Source organism: Podarcis cretensis, assembly GCF_951804945.1.
Source record: "Podarcis cretensis genome assembly, chromosome: 2".
Classification (NCBI taxonomy): Eukaryota; Metazoa; Chordata; class Lepidosauria; order Squamata; family Lacertidae; genus Podarcis; species Podarcis cretensis.
The window spans coordinates 68845332-68860888 of NC_137171.1; the positions used below are offsets into that span (position 1 = coordinate 68845332).

At 49.4% G+C, this 15557-nt stretch overlaps 2 protein-coding genes across 5 annotated transcripts in view; both read left to right on the plus strand.

Moving 5' to 3' along the window:
* Positions 1–10727, plus strand: part of CPLX2 (complexin 2) — a 135304-nt gene extending 124577 nt beyond the window's left edge. For all 4 annotated transcript variants that reach the window (XM_079968345.1, XM_079968346.1, XM_079968347.1 and 1 more), the window contains one exon: positions 5556–10727. In XM_079968345.1, coding sequence (XP_079824471.1) covers positions 5556–5753 — 198 coding nt within the window. In that variant the 3' untranslated portion in view covers positions 5754–10727. The remainder of the gene's footprint in view (positions 1–5555) is intronic.
* SIMC1 (SUMO interacting motifs containing 1) overlaps positions 1–15557 on the plus strand; it is a 289791-nt gene that overhangs the window by 237059 nt on the left and 37175 nt on the right. The gene's annotated exons all lie outside the window — the stretch shown is intronic.

The following is a 15557-nucleotide window of genomic DNA, read 5'->3' on the forward strand; positions in this document are numbered from 1 at the left end:
AAACTTACGGCAGACAAGAGAAAAGAACAAAAGAAAAAACAATACAATAAACAATACAAAACACAACCTTAACACTAAATTAAACAAAACAAAGCAACGACAATTTAAAAAACATATAGCATACCATTTCATTAGTCTATCTTTCATTCCCTTATTTCATCGACTTCCTATCACCTCCCTTTTTGTATTCCACTTCTGTTACTTGTTTCAGCAAATTCTTTCCATCTTTCTCTATTTTTATCATTATGAATGTCTTAACATATTTTTAACCTTATTTTCCATTAATACTAAAGTACTTATTTATACTTAACTCCATATAGCATTTCTGCTAAAGCCATAAAGTTTCATTCCAACAATTTTCAAACACTCATTAATTTTATAATATTTCTATGTACAAACTTTAAACTTTCCCAATCTTCTACCACTATCTCTTCTCCCTGGTCTCGGATTCTGCCAATCATTTCCGTCCATTCCATATAGTTCATCAACCTGGAGATCTTCTGTCCGAGGCTCTTAAATCTTTTCCAAGTCCCTTCTGCAATTCTTCTTCATATTCTTTGATGCTGAAAATGCTGAGGAGCAAGTCTCGGGGAGGCCCCAACCCAGCCATGCCCCCATTCCCTCTCGACAGGCCAGCCAACTCTCCACAGCTAGAACCAAGGTCCATACAATATCTCAAATCATGTTTCAAGACTCCTCCAGATCAGTGGCGTAGCGTGGGGGTGCAGGGGGGGCCGGCCGCACCGGGCACAACATCTGGGGGTTAGGGTTAGGGGGCACAAATCCACGGGTTAGGGGGCGCAAATCCATGGGTTAGGGGGCACAAATTACTTGCCTTGCCCCGGGTGCTGACAACCCACGCTACGCCACTGCTCCAGATCCAAAGACCCCCACAACTCCAATCACCTCCTGACCCAGATTCAGAACCCAAAGGTCAATAAATCCCTGCAAGAAAGAGTCTATCCAACCTTCCTTCTCCAGTCCAGGCAGGGCTCCAATCTTCGAATTCTGACTTTTTCTATATTCATTCATAAGAGGCCTCCACTTATAGTCCTCGATTTGCCTCTGAAAGGCTGGGACTTCCACTTGTATTACTTTAGGTTCAACAACCACAACTTTCTCCTTCTTCTCCCCAGTTTGTCCTGTCAAAGTAGTTTCCTGTATCAGATCCTGAACAATTTCTGTATTGATGGTCACTTTTTGTCCCAAATTTATCACTTTTTGTTCCGAGTTCTCAAGTTTGGAATTCATAACATCCATCTTTTTGTGAAGCTGTTCCAGCGAGTAGCTTATCTTACATAAAACAGTCACTAAAGCTCCTTCTGTCAACATTCTTAAAGTCCAAGGTCAATCTCTGATTCTCACAACTCTTATCTTGCAGCTGGAAAAAACCAAGCTCCACTCTTGTAACAGTTTCAAAAGCTCCCTCTAGAGGGAAACAATCTCCACTTGTATCGATCCTTTCATGCGCATTTTAAAATATAAAGTTAGTTTCAATTTTCAATTACTTTTCCTCCTTTTTGAACGCAGAAGAGGACAATGGAAACAATATATTTCTCTTATTTAGCCATCTGTCAACATGCTGTCCATTCACAGTCAATGAACTCTCCCAAAACGTTAATTCTGTTGGCAGTCCTTTTCCAGGTTCAGAGCAGTGGTAATTTAATTTTTCACTCTCTCCTGCAGGCTCACTAAGTCCAAAATTTCCCCCCTCTTCTCCTGCTTCCAAGGGGGTTTTTTAACAGTTTTAACCAATGGAGATTTAATCCTTTACAGAATACTTTCCAAGGCTTTAACTTGCAACGTCTTAGCTTCAATCTATTTACAAAAGAGGAAGGCGGACTTCCTGTTTAAAACCTTCCCGCTTCAATGCCAAATTAATGAATTTAAAGATCCAATTTTCCGTTCTACTCACGGGTAGTTGTTTAAAGTCAAATTGTCCACAGGAAAAAGTCAGCGCTCTCCGGCAACAGCGATGCGGCTTCACTCCGTGAAAGAAGCAGTCGATTCAAAGCACCGTGCCGCTCACCCCACTTCGCTCCGGATCCCCAAATCAGGGTTTCCCCGCGAGTAGGCCTCCCCTTCCTGCTTACTGGGCCAGTCACTGGAGATGGAGAGGCAGTCTTTGGTGTGCTGCCGTCTTCTTCCTTCAGCGAAATGGCCTTTGGTCACCTCTGATCCCCAAATTTATTACCCAGATGCTTTGGGGGAAAGAGGTTCCTTAAGACTGACAGCAAGTGCTCATCCAGCAGCTGAAGCACTGCCTCAACCTCTCCTGCTACCCACCCACTGCCTCACTAGCTCAGTGTGCATCCATTCTTGCCTTCACAGTGCTGCTGATATTTTCTAGAAAGGCTTTGGGTTTCTTCCTTCTGATCCCTATGGTGATCCCAAGACCCTGTGCCTGCAGAAGTAACAGCCTGTTAAGCAAAGATCACTTTAGCTCAGGCACAGGCCTCAAAGACTGCCATTCCCTCCAGGACATCACACCCCTGCACACTGATGAATAATTATGCACTCATCTGCTCTCGCTGTTTGTGCTGCAGAGGAGAATCATTCATGAGTCTATGGCGTGTGGTCCCAGGGGGAAGAGCAGCCTTCACATTCAGCAAAGAGCCGCTGCGGCCTGCCCTATACTCTGCATGTCTGCTTTGCCCCTTCTGCCCATCCCTCTCTTCCCACCTCCTATCAGCTGTTGCTGGGATCCCTTTTATTTGACATGTGGAGAGAGAAAGGGCCATTGGAGGACCAGCATCTATCCTTTGATTGGTGACCAATATGTATTAGGCATATGGACTGAAGATGTCCAGGACACATCAACTGTGTCAGCTGACTGATTCAGGTCATCAAAGGAGTTCTTGATGATTGGCATGTTGGAAGGACTCAACTCCTGATTTCGTCGTGAGCCCAGACCCCAAACCAGAAGGATGAGCAGAGGGATACCTCAGTAAGTAGAGCATGATACTCTTAATCTCAGGGTCATAGGTTTGAGCCCCACATTGGGAGAAAGATTCCTGCATTGCAAGGGGTTGGACTGGATGACCCTTGTGGTTCCTTCCTACTCTACAGGTCTGTGACTCATCACTGCCTGGCAAATCCTTGCCCTGTCCTCTAGGGACTAGCTCACACTGCATTTGATTACTACTATATACTGGATAGCTGGACAACTGAATATGTGAACAGACTCCATTTAAAAGCATTGTGTGTGAGATGATAGAAATATATGCCTGTGCTGGATCATGCTGACATACCAGTTATTATTTGATGCATTGCATGCTCACATAGGGACAGACACACATGTGTAAAGTAGACCCTAGGAGCATGTATTTGCTGCAAAACTTTTATCTCCACGTCTGGTCTGTCTGTATGTCCACCTTCTTTTCCTGAGCTGCACAAGCAGGAAGAGCATCACTAGAAAGCTGAACTGGAAGGGAACGTAATCATCTACATTGGCAGAAAGTCTGAACTTTGATTTGTGGGGAAAGGCACGCAATGGTCCACCATAATTCTGTTTCGAACAAAAGCATTGAGAACAAAAGTCTCTTGGGGCAGATCCTCTCTCTGTGCTACTCAGAGAGAACCAGCATTGGGAGGATTAATCAGCCAGGGTGCATCCTGCACCTCACTGCTGAGAAGCTTTAAATGTTCCTGTTGAGCCCTGAGCAATTCCACCGGGAAAGCAAGTGTCAAATTTCAGCACAGACACAGTATTCCGCCAAGAGCAAATCAGCCAGGCCTAAGAAAGCAGCTAAAGAGATGTGAATGGTGGAAGGAAGATAACAGGGGCATCAAGAGGACAGAAATATTGTATGTGGTGAAATTGCTGTGAATGCAAAGCGACAGGAGGCCAGAGGGAGAGTGAAAAAATAGAGTCAGTAGGCAGAGAAGGAATTTCGTGCAAGGTTGGAGGGAAGGACGGAGGGAGAGCATTCCAGAGCCTCCTTGTTCAGTGGCAGTGTACCTCTGCATACCAGCTGCTAGGGCTAGACAACCAACAGGAATAAGTGGTTGTCTTCCAGGTGCGCCAGCTTCCGCCCAGCATTGGGGGCGGGGCAGCATGTGCGTGTGATGTCACATCCATGGTGCATGTGATGTCACATGGTGGGAGGAGACCCAATGGGGCCCAGCACACCCTCCAAAAGACATGACAGGGCCTACTCTCAGCCATAGGAGGGCTCAACTGAGCCCGTCACAGCCGCAGGAGGGCTTTTCTTATCCTGACTCCCCCAGCATTCAGTTTAATTGGATTTTCCCAGGTACCAGTATTATGAGAAAAGGAGGCAAGCTTCTCTCCACTTTCTCTAGAGCATGCATAACTTTATGCACCTTTCTTATGCCCTCTTCCCCGCCCCCTTTGCACACTTTTCCTCTGAGCTAAAAGGCTCTAGACATATGATCCATGCTGCAAGATTAACATCAGCGCTGGGAGCCAGGTGGGTGGATTCTGGACGTCGAGCAGAAAGGAACCTTTCCAAAGATGTCTCTCCCCAGTCCTTATCTCTCTCTGTCAATCACTGCCCAGTTCCTGGCTCTCACTGTCCTCACATTATTAGTGGGGGCGGTGTGGGTCTCCCTTTATTGCCCACATTGTAAGTGGATGTATTAGGGGCCTGGCGCTCACTATCTGCAATCTTCAATATCCTTCTGCCGAGGCAGATAGCACAGCAGCCAGCGCTGCCTCTGCCCAGCCCATAATATCTTGCTAGCAGGGGCAGATGGGAACAGAAGATCCCAGCCTTGTGCAAATGAACACACAGAGCAAGGCTTCTTCCGCAGCTTATTTTTCCATTTGGCACCTGGCCGTCTTCACCACAGCAAGTGGCCCTCAGAAGGCTGCCTCAAAGGAAGTGTGGCCCCAGGGCTGGAAAAGGGTTCTTCAGCTCTGCCATAACGTGTTTCCAATTCCTTGCTAGTGTCTCTTGCTCTAGGTAGGAGCTGCCACCTGCATCCTTGCCTCTCCTGTTGTTGTTGTTGTCGTCAATTTCTATACCACTTCATATTTTAAAGCAAAAAATCTCAAAGTGGTTTGCAACACATTAACACATCACATAAAGCAACCCAGAATCAAACATTGCTGAAGAAAGTCAACTATAAAGTATAAATTCAAAGCAACAGAATTAACAGGAAACTAAAATGTTACCTTACAGATTGAAAAAAAAAACCATATTACTAATGGAAGTCAAATATAAAATGCACAGTTAAAACAGCATACTTGCCAAGAGGATACTAAAGCTTGTCATTCAGCCATATCCTCATGGAGCCGAGGCAGCAACAAGAGACTGGCTTGAAATGCAGCATAGGAAGCCTCACGGGACATTTGTGGGTGCCGCAATGGACCCCACAATGCAGCTGCATGCAGGTTCACTCAGAAGTAAGTCCCAGTGATGTCAAAGGGACTTAACTCCCTACTGAGCATACTCAGAAATCAGCCTGCAAAAATAATGGCAAAATCATTGTTTTTAAAGGTACACTTTGTACTTTGCATGGTGTAAACCCAAACTGTGTCAAACGCCTGTGTACCTGTCTCTGACTTCTTGTGGGTGTCTCCCATGCAGTACGGCTTGAAGAAGAAGGAGGAGAAAGAGGCGGAGGAGAAGGCAGCGCTGGAGCAGCCGTGCGAGGGGAGCCTGACGCGCCCCAAGAAAGCCATCCCAGCAGGCTGCGGGGATGATGAAGACGAGGACGAGGAGAGCATCCTCGACACGGTGCTCAAGTACCTGCCGGGCCCACTGCAGGACATGTTCAAGAAGTAGCCCTGCCCCACCAGCCCCCTGCCCTGCACTGCCCACCGTCCCTGGCACTGCCAACTCAGAGCTTGGGTTGAGGGAGGGCAGTCCCAGTGGGGCGGGGGGGATTTTCATTTATTTATTTTTTTACTTCATTTGATTCTTTTTTCTTTCGTTCCAAGGGAAGACCCCACACGTTTCCTTGTGCCACGGGGCCCCTGCCAAACCACCGCACTGCCCTGCCCCACCCCTTTCCCCCCAGGAAGAAGCACACCAGGCACAGGGCATGCTCCCCCCTCACTGCACCTCTTGCTACCCATCAGACCAAAAACCACTCTCACCTGCTCTGCTCCCTGGAGCTGCAGGCTGGGCCACTGCCGGGAGCCTGCCTCCCCCTTTCCGATCCCTGCCCCCTGCCCCATGGCAGAGCTGGAGTTCTGTTGTGCCAAAGTGCCAGCTGGCTACATGGGGAAACAACCCCCCTCTCCCCCACCCCACCAAAAAAAAACAAAAACTGGGCACAGGGTGAGGAACTTGGACCAAATTCACTGATGCAACCTCATGGGGGCCCTGGGGAAGGGGCTTGGGCTCTGCCCCCCCCCATGCACATTCCTAACACCACCACCCCATGTTGACTGCCAGGGAGGGACTGGGTGCCCATTTCCCTTCACACCTTGGGGCAAAGCCAGCCCCTGCACATTCCATCTCTTGACTAAGAGAGCAACCAAGAGGAGCACCCCCTGCCCTCATCCTCGCACCCAAGGGCTGCTGGGTTGTTTCTCACATGCTTGGGGGAAAGGAGGAGCTTGTTTCTGGAAGGAATCGAACTCGCACCCCAAAACACTAATGCGGAGAGACTTACCTGCACCAAGAATTACGTGTGTGGGAGGCAGGGGAGAAAGCTGTCCCTGCTACGACGACTACTTCCATTTCAAGCACGCACATTCAGACACACCTTCCACAGCCCCACTACAGCTGGCCAAGGGTTCAAGGGCCAAGGTTAAGCATCAGCTCTTCCTTGCAGGATGACCTTTGGTCTTGGGTTCCAAGACCTGTTGGCTCCTCATGGGTGTGGCGGACAAGAGGTTGAGAGGTGGCACTGTCACCCTCGCTGTCTCGCCCATCTTTTTCTGATCTAGTTCATCCTTTTTGTCATTTGAGCTGCAGGGGGTGAACTGGGGCAGCTACAGGCTGCAGAGTATGAAGACCAGGGCCATCCTCTTTCTGTCATTTTGCTCTCCAAAGTGGAGGGTTTAGACTGAGTCTTGATTTGGGGAGCAGGGGACTGAAGTGGATCAAGGGTGCTTGCAGGCAGGGGATTATTGTTGTGAATGGGTCGTTTAGATGTTGTAAACGGGTCAGTGGCAAGAGGTTTACCAGGGTTTTCCCCAGAAAGGGTAAATCTGGGATAAATAAAGGGGAGGGAACACAGACAGGCATTTGCCTACGTGAGGAGCACCCATTCCATAATAAACACCCACTTCGGAGCACCCAAACTCAAAGAAAGGGGAATAGGACCCAGCAGCACATGGAGGATGGAATAAGAGCTCCTTTTTCCAGCCTGGGAATAGCCAGCTGCATTTGTGTTGCTGGAGAACCTGAGGGTCATCATCGTCACCTTCTTTGAAGGAGGCTGATGCAGGGACCCTGGGATAGAACTGCCAGCGTGTGTGGCTCACCCCTGGCTGGAAGATCGGTCTCTTGGGATGAGGAGCCTCAATTCATTTCTTAGGCTAGGATTGGGAGCCCATTGCTGTGGCTATCTTGGTCCCCCAGGATCCTGCTACAGGCCCCTGCAGATGCAAAAATGGTGCACAGAGCAGCACAGACACAAATCTTGCCTGCACTACTCTTGCTTCCATGACCTAAACATCTCTTTCCTTCTCATCCTGCCCCAGTTTTCTCCTTAACTGAGAAATGCCAAGGACCGCCACCCCCACCCCCATATACACACTGATTTCTGGGCGGGGGTCAAGGTACTGTATGGTCTGGGAGAATCTTCTGCTCTCCCACCTCTGCAGCCCCATCCTGCCCATGGGTGTGGCGATCTCCAGATCCCCCAACCCGCAAAAGAAAAACACCCAATGACTCTCCTTTGCTGTGCTATTGTTGCATTCACTCCCTGCCTGCTAACCCCATCCTTTCTCCAGAGCCACAAGATTAAGCAAAAAGCAGTGACTAGGAGACAAGGAAGGGCGGTTTGGGAGTGGGGGGAGATGTCGCCCTGCTGTTGGTTGGCACCCTGCCAAACGCCACCAGACCTTGGCCACTGCTGAAAACAAAGGCAAGGGCCCAGCCTTCCTTGGGGAAGTCCTGTGGTTCTCATTCTTCTGTATATTTGTTTGGGAAGGAAGGTCCCAATTGTTCCCCCACCCCACCCCTGGGGGGCTTTTGCTTTTTGGTTGGGGTTGAGTTTGAATCTGAAAGAAATCTCCCTCCATTGAGTGTCCTTCCTTCCTTCCTTCCTTCCTTCCTTCCTTCCTTCCTTCCTTCCCTAATAGTTAAAGCCATATCAGTTAGACTGCAATACTATCAACACTAAAAACTCTGCGGGCCGCGCTCTCTCATCTTGTACAAAGGAGCGTCCCTGGGGGGGGGACCTCTCCCCCCTTGCCCGTTTGTCTGTGTCTCCGGCCACCCACCATGTGGCCCATGCGTGTCTTTTTTGCATTGGTGTCTCTGTAACAGGGTAATTCACCCCAACGCCTGCCATCTGTCTTATTGTCTCTGCTAGTCACTCACGAGATGGTCACTGTACGGCTCCATGGAGCTCAGGACTTGGGGTGGGGGGCAGAGAAGCTTCGGGCAGGGCGGAGTAGAGAGGGTCAGGGTGGGGGTGGCAAAGGGGAAGCAGCCCATTCAGCACCTTATTTGCTCACAAGCCGTTTTTGCCATGGCCAACCATTGTGTGTGCAATCACCTCCTACCAGACACAGAGCATGACTGTGGTGTGCAGGGACTGGCCAGCGGAAATTCAGGATGCTCCCTGCTGGCTGCTGGCAGGTGAGCTCTGTGGCGAGGTGGCACTGCTTTGTCCTGGGCTCTCACACATCCGCTGTCTGCTGCTGGACCCTGCTGGCTGAATGCTGAAAACTGCAATAAGTCCACTTCTCACATGGGGCAAAGGGCTGATGCTGAAGCCAGCTTCCTGCCTTTGGGGTGGTGTTGCTGATGCTCTCGGTTTACTTTGTTTTTTTAATGCTACAGCCACATGTTGGTGGCCCAATCCCACACAGTGGGCTTTGACAGCCCCCTGGGTCCCACTGACCGCGAGGCTACTGCTGGCCTCTGTGGACCTATTCTGGGCAAGACCTAAAGGTAAAAAAAGATAAGAGTCAAGGGGTATCAGAGAGACCTGGGATGGCAGCACCCACAGCAACAGAGAAGGATTAAACCTGGCTTCGCCGTGTGGGAATCTCAGTGCTGCCATGATGGGACTCTTCTCCAGTTACCTTTGCAATGCGGGAACACCAGCTATTTCCTGCTCCACCAAAGGAACATCAGAAACCACAGGAGACATGCTCATGCTTCAGCTCCTTCCCAAACACCCCACAACAAGCAGAGGCAACACTGGTTGGGAGAGGAGCCATTGTATGGGCTTTTCCTATATCATGACCTTGGGCTTCTGATGTTGTCTTTGCAGCACTGGAAGGCACTGCACTGCAGCAGTTCCCAGGCCACCACCAAGGTAGCCTGGAGGAAACCCCTTGCCTAGTGCTTTGTCATTACCACTTTTAGTAAATTGAGAAGAAGCTGCTTCTAATCTAATGGTGTATGTACACTTCCGTGTGTATATGCACATAAGGGGGGAGGGGGATAAAAGTTGTAGCATATACACCAGTAGGTTTAAGCCAGCCTCCCTCCACCATCCCATGTATAAGGCAAATAAATCTGTCCACTTCCGAGATCCCTTAACTCCCTTTTTCTCCTACATGTTTTAAGGCTCAGAATCACACATATGAGTGTCTGTTTACATTAGTGCATGCCTGACTCTGTGTGTGTGTGTGTGTGTGGTGTGTGTGAGAGAGAGAGAGAGAGAGAGAGAAAGAGAGAGAGAGAGAGAGTTGGTTGGTTGGTTGGTTGGTTGGTTGGTTGGTTGGAAGGAATGCTCACTATTCATTTATGATGTGGTGCATATCTCTGTGAGCGCATGGATGCATGAGAATGTGAGCAAAGCTAGTGGTGTACATGTGAATGTGCCAGTACTTGTCGCGAGGGCGGATGTGTGTGCGTTGGCACAAACCCAGGGGGCGTGCTGGAGTCTCCAGTGTGTCAGTGCCAACGTGTTCCAAGTGTGCAACCCATTTGTTTACAGATTGCTTCCAGAGCAGGATATCCCTCAGGGGCTCAGCATGGGCACAGAAGAACTGATCCCAGTCCCTCCGGGACCCAGTCAAGAGCATTGCCGGAGGGGCCCTGCGTCCTCCCCACCCTGCCGTGCATGCATTCCCCTTTGTCTGCTTGCCTGTCACTGCTCTGTATTGGGAGGCGGCAGGCAGCCCTACTGCCTTGTGCACTAACCTGCCGGAATGTGTAAACCATCCTGTCTTGCTTGTGCCATCTCTGCTTTCTAGGGTCATTGTGTCTACCTGGCTAGTCCTCGTCCCATCTGCACCTGGGAAGGACATAGAACACAGCGATGGGGTTAAGTGTGCTGAAGGGGTTCCCCAATGGAAAGATATGGGGCAAGCCAAGCACCCTGTGGGCCCTTCAGGTTAAAGCTGCTGGGGGACGTCCGTCTCCCGCAGAGAGATGAACACCTTAGGCTACGGAGTGCACCACTTCTGAGCCATTGCCCTTGCACCCTGCCAGCCTTTCCATTTAACCTGGAGGAGCAAGCGGGGAGCTGGTGACACCCCTTTCCCTGCCTGGGTGGGGTGGAGGACGCAGGTAGAAGGGGACAGCAAAGAGTCAAAGAGGCTCCATCCAGCCACCCTATGGTGACCATCCTGCTCTTACTAGTCTTTGAAGAAATAATAAAATAAAGAAATTTGTACATTGCCCTGTGTCAAGCGTCTCTCTGGCTGCACGTTTGGGAAGGAAGGATTGCAGCAGTAGCGGCAGTTATAGAGAAGAGAATTGAGGTTGACACAGGAGTTGTGGGACTACCTCTGGTGTTCAGATTGCAAGGCAGACCCTGGAGACCCTTTTGCACCAGCTCCCTTCCCTACAGCTTTTAGACAGCTAAAGTGGGAGCGTGTTTTGTCTAAACCTGGGAGGGGGCGTCTGGGGAATTGGATTGGATCCCTCCCTCCCCATTCCCCCATTAATTCAAGTGTTGCCACTCTTTGCAGAGAGACTAGGAGAAAGAATTTTGATAGAATGAAACACTTTGCTAAGTTTGCTGTCGGCCCGGGCTGGAGAGCCAGTTCCCGTCCCCCTACACACGCGCACACACACACACACACAATGTTGATAGACTACAAGTCCCATCAGTCTTAACCATTGAGCCGGCATGTTGGCTGAGGGTTGTCGAACTGGTGACTCCCACAACTGGAGACTCTCTCACTCTGGAGAGCTGCAGGTTAGCCACCTCTGCTGGGGGTTCAAATAAGGGTCCCTGCAGAAAAATAAATCATGGGCAGGGTTCACAATTACCTCCCTTTCCCCTGCACACACCTCCAGAACACTGCACAGTGGGAGATGAGAGGGGCTGGTTCTTTCTGGCAAGCAAAAATGCTTGCTCTGACAGAATGCTCTCCCAGGTTTTGGGAAAGTGTACTTAACATGCTTCCTCCCACTCCAGCTTCTGCTCATTCATTAGGACAGAGATAACCCACTTCTGGAGTGGTGAGGAACCTGTTTGACCTAAAACTGTTCAAGAGATGGTTAATTAAAAGTGTTGATACTTCCTTCCTTACATTAATCTCAGTGCTGAAGAACAATTCACAGCCTCCCTCTCTTGTTCTCTTCCCCTAGGAAGGGACAGAGCTAGAGAGAATAATCTCACAGGACCACCAGGTGCTATAGCTAGCTAGCCCAACGTTATTGCTGTTCATTGGTCGCATGCCAGGTGGGAGTGGCAGCCATGCTCTTATTTTAAATACTATGACCTGCCCCCAGCACTTGGATCAGAATGACAATGCACGCTCTGTACTAGTAAGCAAAGAGTTTTTAGAGCCAACATTACTGGCAACTGCAGGATATTTGTGCCAGACAGAGAGAGCTAGGAACAAGCTGCTCTCGTTCTTTGGGCCAGATCCCTGCTGGGCACTACAGTGCTTGCCATACGGTAATGACTGGCAGTAAGTGCAACCCTTCTTCGGGAAGGAGCCAACACCCGGGGAGCTCAGGAGCTGCCTGGCTTGGATACAGGCTTGCTGTTTGCTGCCGGGTGACCTTGGGCAAGTTGCTGCCTCCCTGCAAACTTCACTTCTCCGTCTGAAAAGCAGGGTAAAAGTTATCGCAGCCACCAGCGAGTACACACAGTAAGGCTAGGATGACTTGGGGTCTTGTGAGGTCGGTTTACAGTTGATCATTTGGTGCATGCAGTAACATAAAGCAAGCTCAGAAGCCTACCAAATGTAAGTGCTGCTGCAAGCCTTCATGCTTGTGTTCACTCTTATCAGGACATGGTCCCAGATATATGTATCTATCAGGCACTGCCACAACAACCTGAGGTCACTGACTAATTCATCCAGCATGTGGATGACAGTTCCAGGACCATGCACAGGCCTTGTCATAACATCTCACAGGCCGCTTTGAAGGCTGTTCCTTTCCCTTTTTAACATTGAAACAGGCTCTGCCCTTGCAGTTTACAAGGCCTGTGAGTTCTAGCTGTCCAGGTAAGCTGGATTTTTGTGAACAAGCTACCATTCTTCTATATACCAAGGCACTTTCCACACCACCCCCTGGAAATTAAGAGTCCACCTTCTTTCCCTATTGAAAAATCTGTTATAGAATATTTATTCTTAACCATTTATAAGTATGTTCCCATGTGAATTACAGGGGATTCTCCAAATCCCTATCAACATGCAGAACAGTATGTTGTGGCAATGTGGTCTATGTTCATATCAACAATTGCTTAAGTTCAGTAAAAACTCAACATGCTGGAATTCCTACATCAGTTGAAAGATTTAAAAGGGTATAAGTCTCCTGTCTGAAGAGGACAAAATATGCTTACTCTGGCCTAAACCATTTATTTCTATTAACACTACCAAACAGCACACTCCTTGCATGCAGAAGATTTCAGGCTCCAAGTAAAGCATCTTTGCCAGTTAAAGGGCTGGCAAAGACCTCTGTGTGAAATGTTGGACAGCTGCTGCCAGTCAGAGAAAAGAATACTAGGCTAGATGGACCTGTGGTCTCATCATAAGGTGTGCTTCCTATGTTCGTAAGTCAAAAGTGGGGAGCCTGTGGCCCTCCAAATATTGATTCCAACTCCAAGCAGCCCCAACTGGCCTGACCAATATGGTCAGTTTTAGTCTAATTCCTCCCCAGATGCTGCTGAACTCCCAACTCCCATCAACCCAAGCTAGCAAAGCCAATGGACAAGGATGATGGGAGTGTTGGTTTCTGCTCTCTTCACTGTGCAGCGAAGTGCTTGTCACGAGACAGGTGTTTACATTCCACAGTCTGTACTGTTGGGTTTTCCCACGGGAAAGGAGACTGGATGTGACGTACACTGGTTTCCTGTTTTTCACTGTTCACTCAGTGTGATTCTCTCCGTGCTTCAGAGGAGAGAGGATGCATTTTCTGCTCCGGCAGAGGCAAGATGTTTTTCTGTAATCTACCAGCTTTGAAATGTAAATAAAACAATATAGAGCATGTTGGCACGTATTCCTCATCATTCCGCTGTGCACGGGACACTACAAATCAACAGGGAGCTGTAGTCCAACAACATCTGTGGATGGCACAGGTTCATTAAGGGGGCCTCCATGCAGAAAGTGCTGCTGTTGGTGAGCACAAAGCAAATAAGGGAATGCAGAATCTCTTCCCGGAGTGATATGGTGCTCTTGTGCATTAAGAAGGCTGGGACTAATGCAGAGGTTTGCCCTCATGAATAATGCCTACAGGAGTGCCTAGGAGTCCCATCTGTCTTGACCCACCTGAACACAGCAGAAGAAAAGGAGGGGGAGGCAGAAACACTGGGCTCCTAAGCTTGGCAGGAAGCTCCCTTAGCCTTCTGTTTACTTGCAAGTTCCCCAGGGGCAGCACTATGGGCTGGGGGGAGACAATGGGAGCTGATTGCTGCAGGACTAAGGCAGCAGAACCAGAGAGGATAATAGCAGCTCTTTGGTCTGGAGGGCTCAGCCCTGCTTGGAATAGAATTAAGTAATTGCTATGATTAGTGCCATGGAGAGGAATGGAAGACTGGTCACCTGCTGAGAATCCCGGCAGGCTTCTGGACAGAGCTGGAACTGTAGCAGCCCAGGGCATCTCTCTCTTCATCGCCACCCGGTCTTTCTCCAGCTTGCCATCCCCCTGCTGCCTTTCCCGTGCCATAACAATGTCATCGGTATAGATCAGGGGTTTTTTTAAGACTAGAGGAATTCATAGAGGGGAAGTTTATCAATAACAATTAGCTACAGTAATAAAATTGAACCTCCAGAGTCAGGGGCAGTGTACCTCTCAGCTTGTAAACTTCCCAAAGCATCTGGCTAACCACTGTAGGGGACAGAATGTACTGGACTAGATTTAGCCTTTTGCGGGTGGCGCTGTGGGTTAAACCACAGAACCTAGGACTTGCCGATCAGAAGGTTGGCATTTCTAATCCCCGCCACGGGTGAGTTCCCGTTGCTCGGTCCCTGCTCCTGCCAACCTAGCAGTTCGAAAGCATGCCAAAGTGCAAGTAGATAAATAGGTACTGCTCCGGTGGGAAGGGGACGCAGGTGGTGCTGTGGGTTAAAGCCTCAGCGCCTAGGACTTGCCGATCGAAAGGTCGGCGGTTCGAATCCCTGCGGCGGGGTGCGCTCCCGCTGCTCGGTCCCAGCGCCTGCCAACCTAGCAGTTCGAAAGCACCCCCGGGTGCAAGTAGATAAATAGGGACCGCTTACCAGCGGGAAGGTAAACGGCGTTTCCGTGTGCGGCTCTGGCTCGCCAGAGCAGTGATGTCACGCTGGCCACGTGACCCGGAAGTGTCTCCGGACAGCGCTGGCCCCTGGCCTCTTAAGTGAGATGGGCGCACAACCCCAGAGTCTGTCAAGACTGGCCCGTATGGGCAGGGGTACCTTTACCTTTACCTTACCGGTGGGAAGGTAAACGGCATTTCCGCGCGCTGCTCTGGTTCACCAGAAGCGGCTTAGTCATGCTGGCCACATGACCCAAAAGCTGTACGCCGGCTCCCTCGGCCAATAAAGCGAGATGAGCGCTGCAACCCCAGAGTCAGTCACAACTGGACCTAATGCTCAGGAATCCCTTTACCTTTAGTATAGTAGGGCTCTTCTCATATTATTGTTGCTACATCCCCACTGATTGCAGCAATCCTTGAGAAACCAGCAATTGAGGAAGTTCATCCATTAACCATTACCAGCAGCTCTGCTCACCCTCAATTCTCCTTTTCCCCTGGGCTCATTCTAAGAACTGACAGTCAATAGCCAAGAGCCTTGTCTAATCAAATATGTCTGCAGTAACTGACTGCAAAGTGCATCCCATGCAAGTTTATCATTATTCATAATTTTTATATGTGCTTATGTATGATACTAGATGCCTAGCATCTACACAACCAGGCACTCCTGGCGTTTAGCCTCCAAATTTTTCGATTTCCTTTGCCTAAAATGTGCCAGTCTCATAGGTATCATCAGTGCGATTCTAGTCCACTGTTAAAATTTGAGGTCCTTCAAATGTTGCTGAACTACAAGTCCCATCACCTCCAATCACTTGCCACGCTGG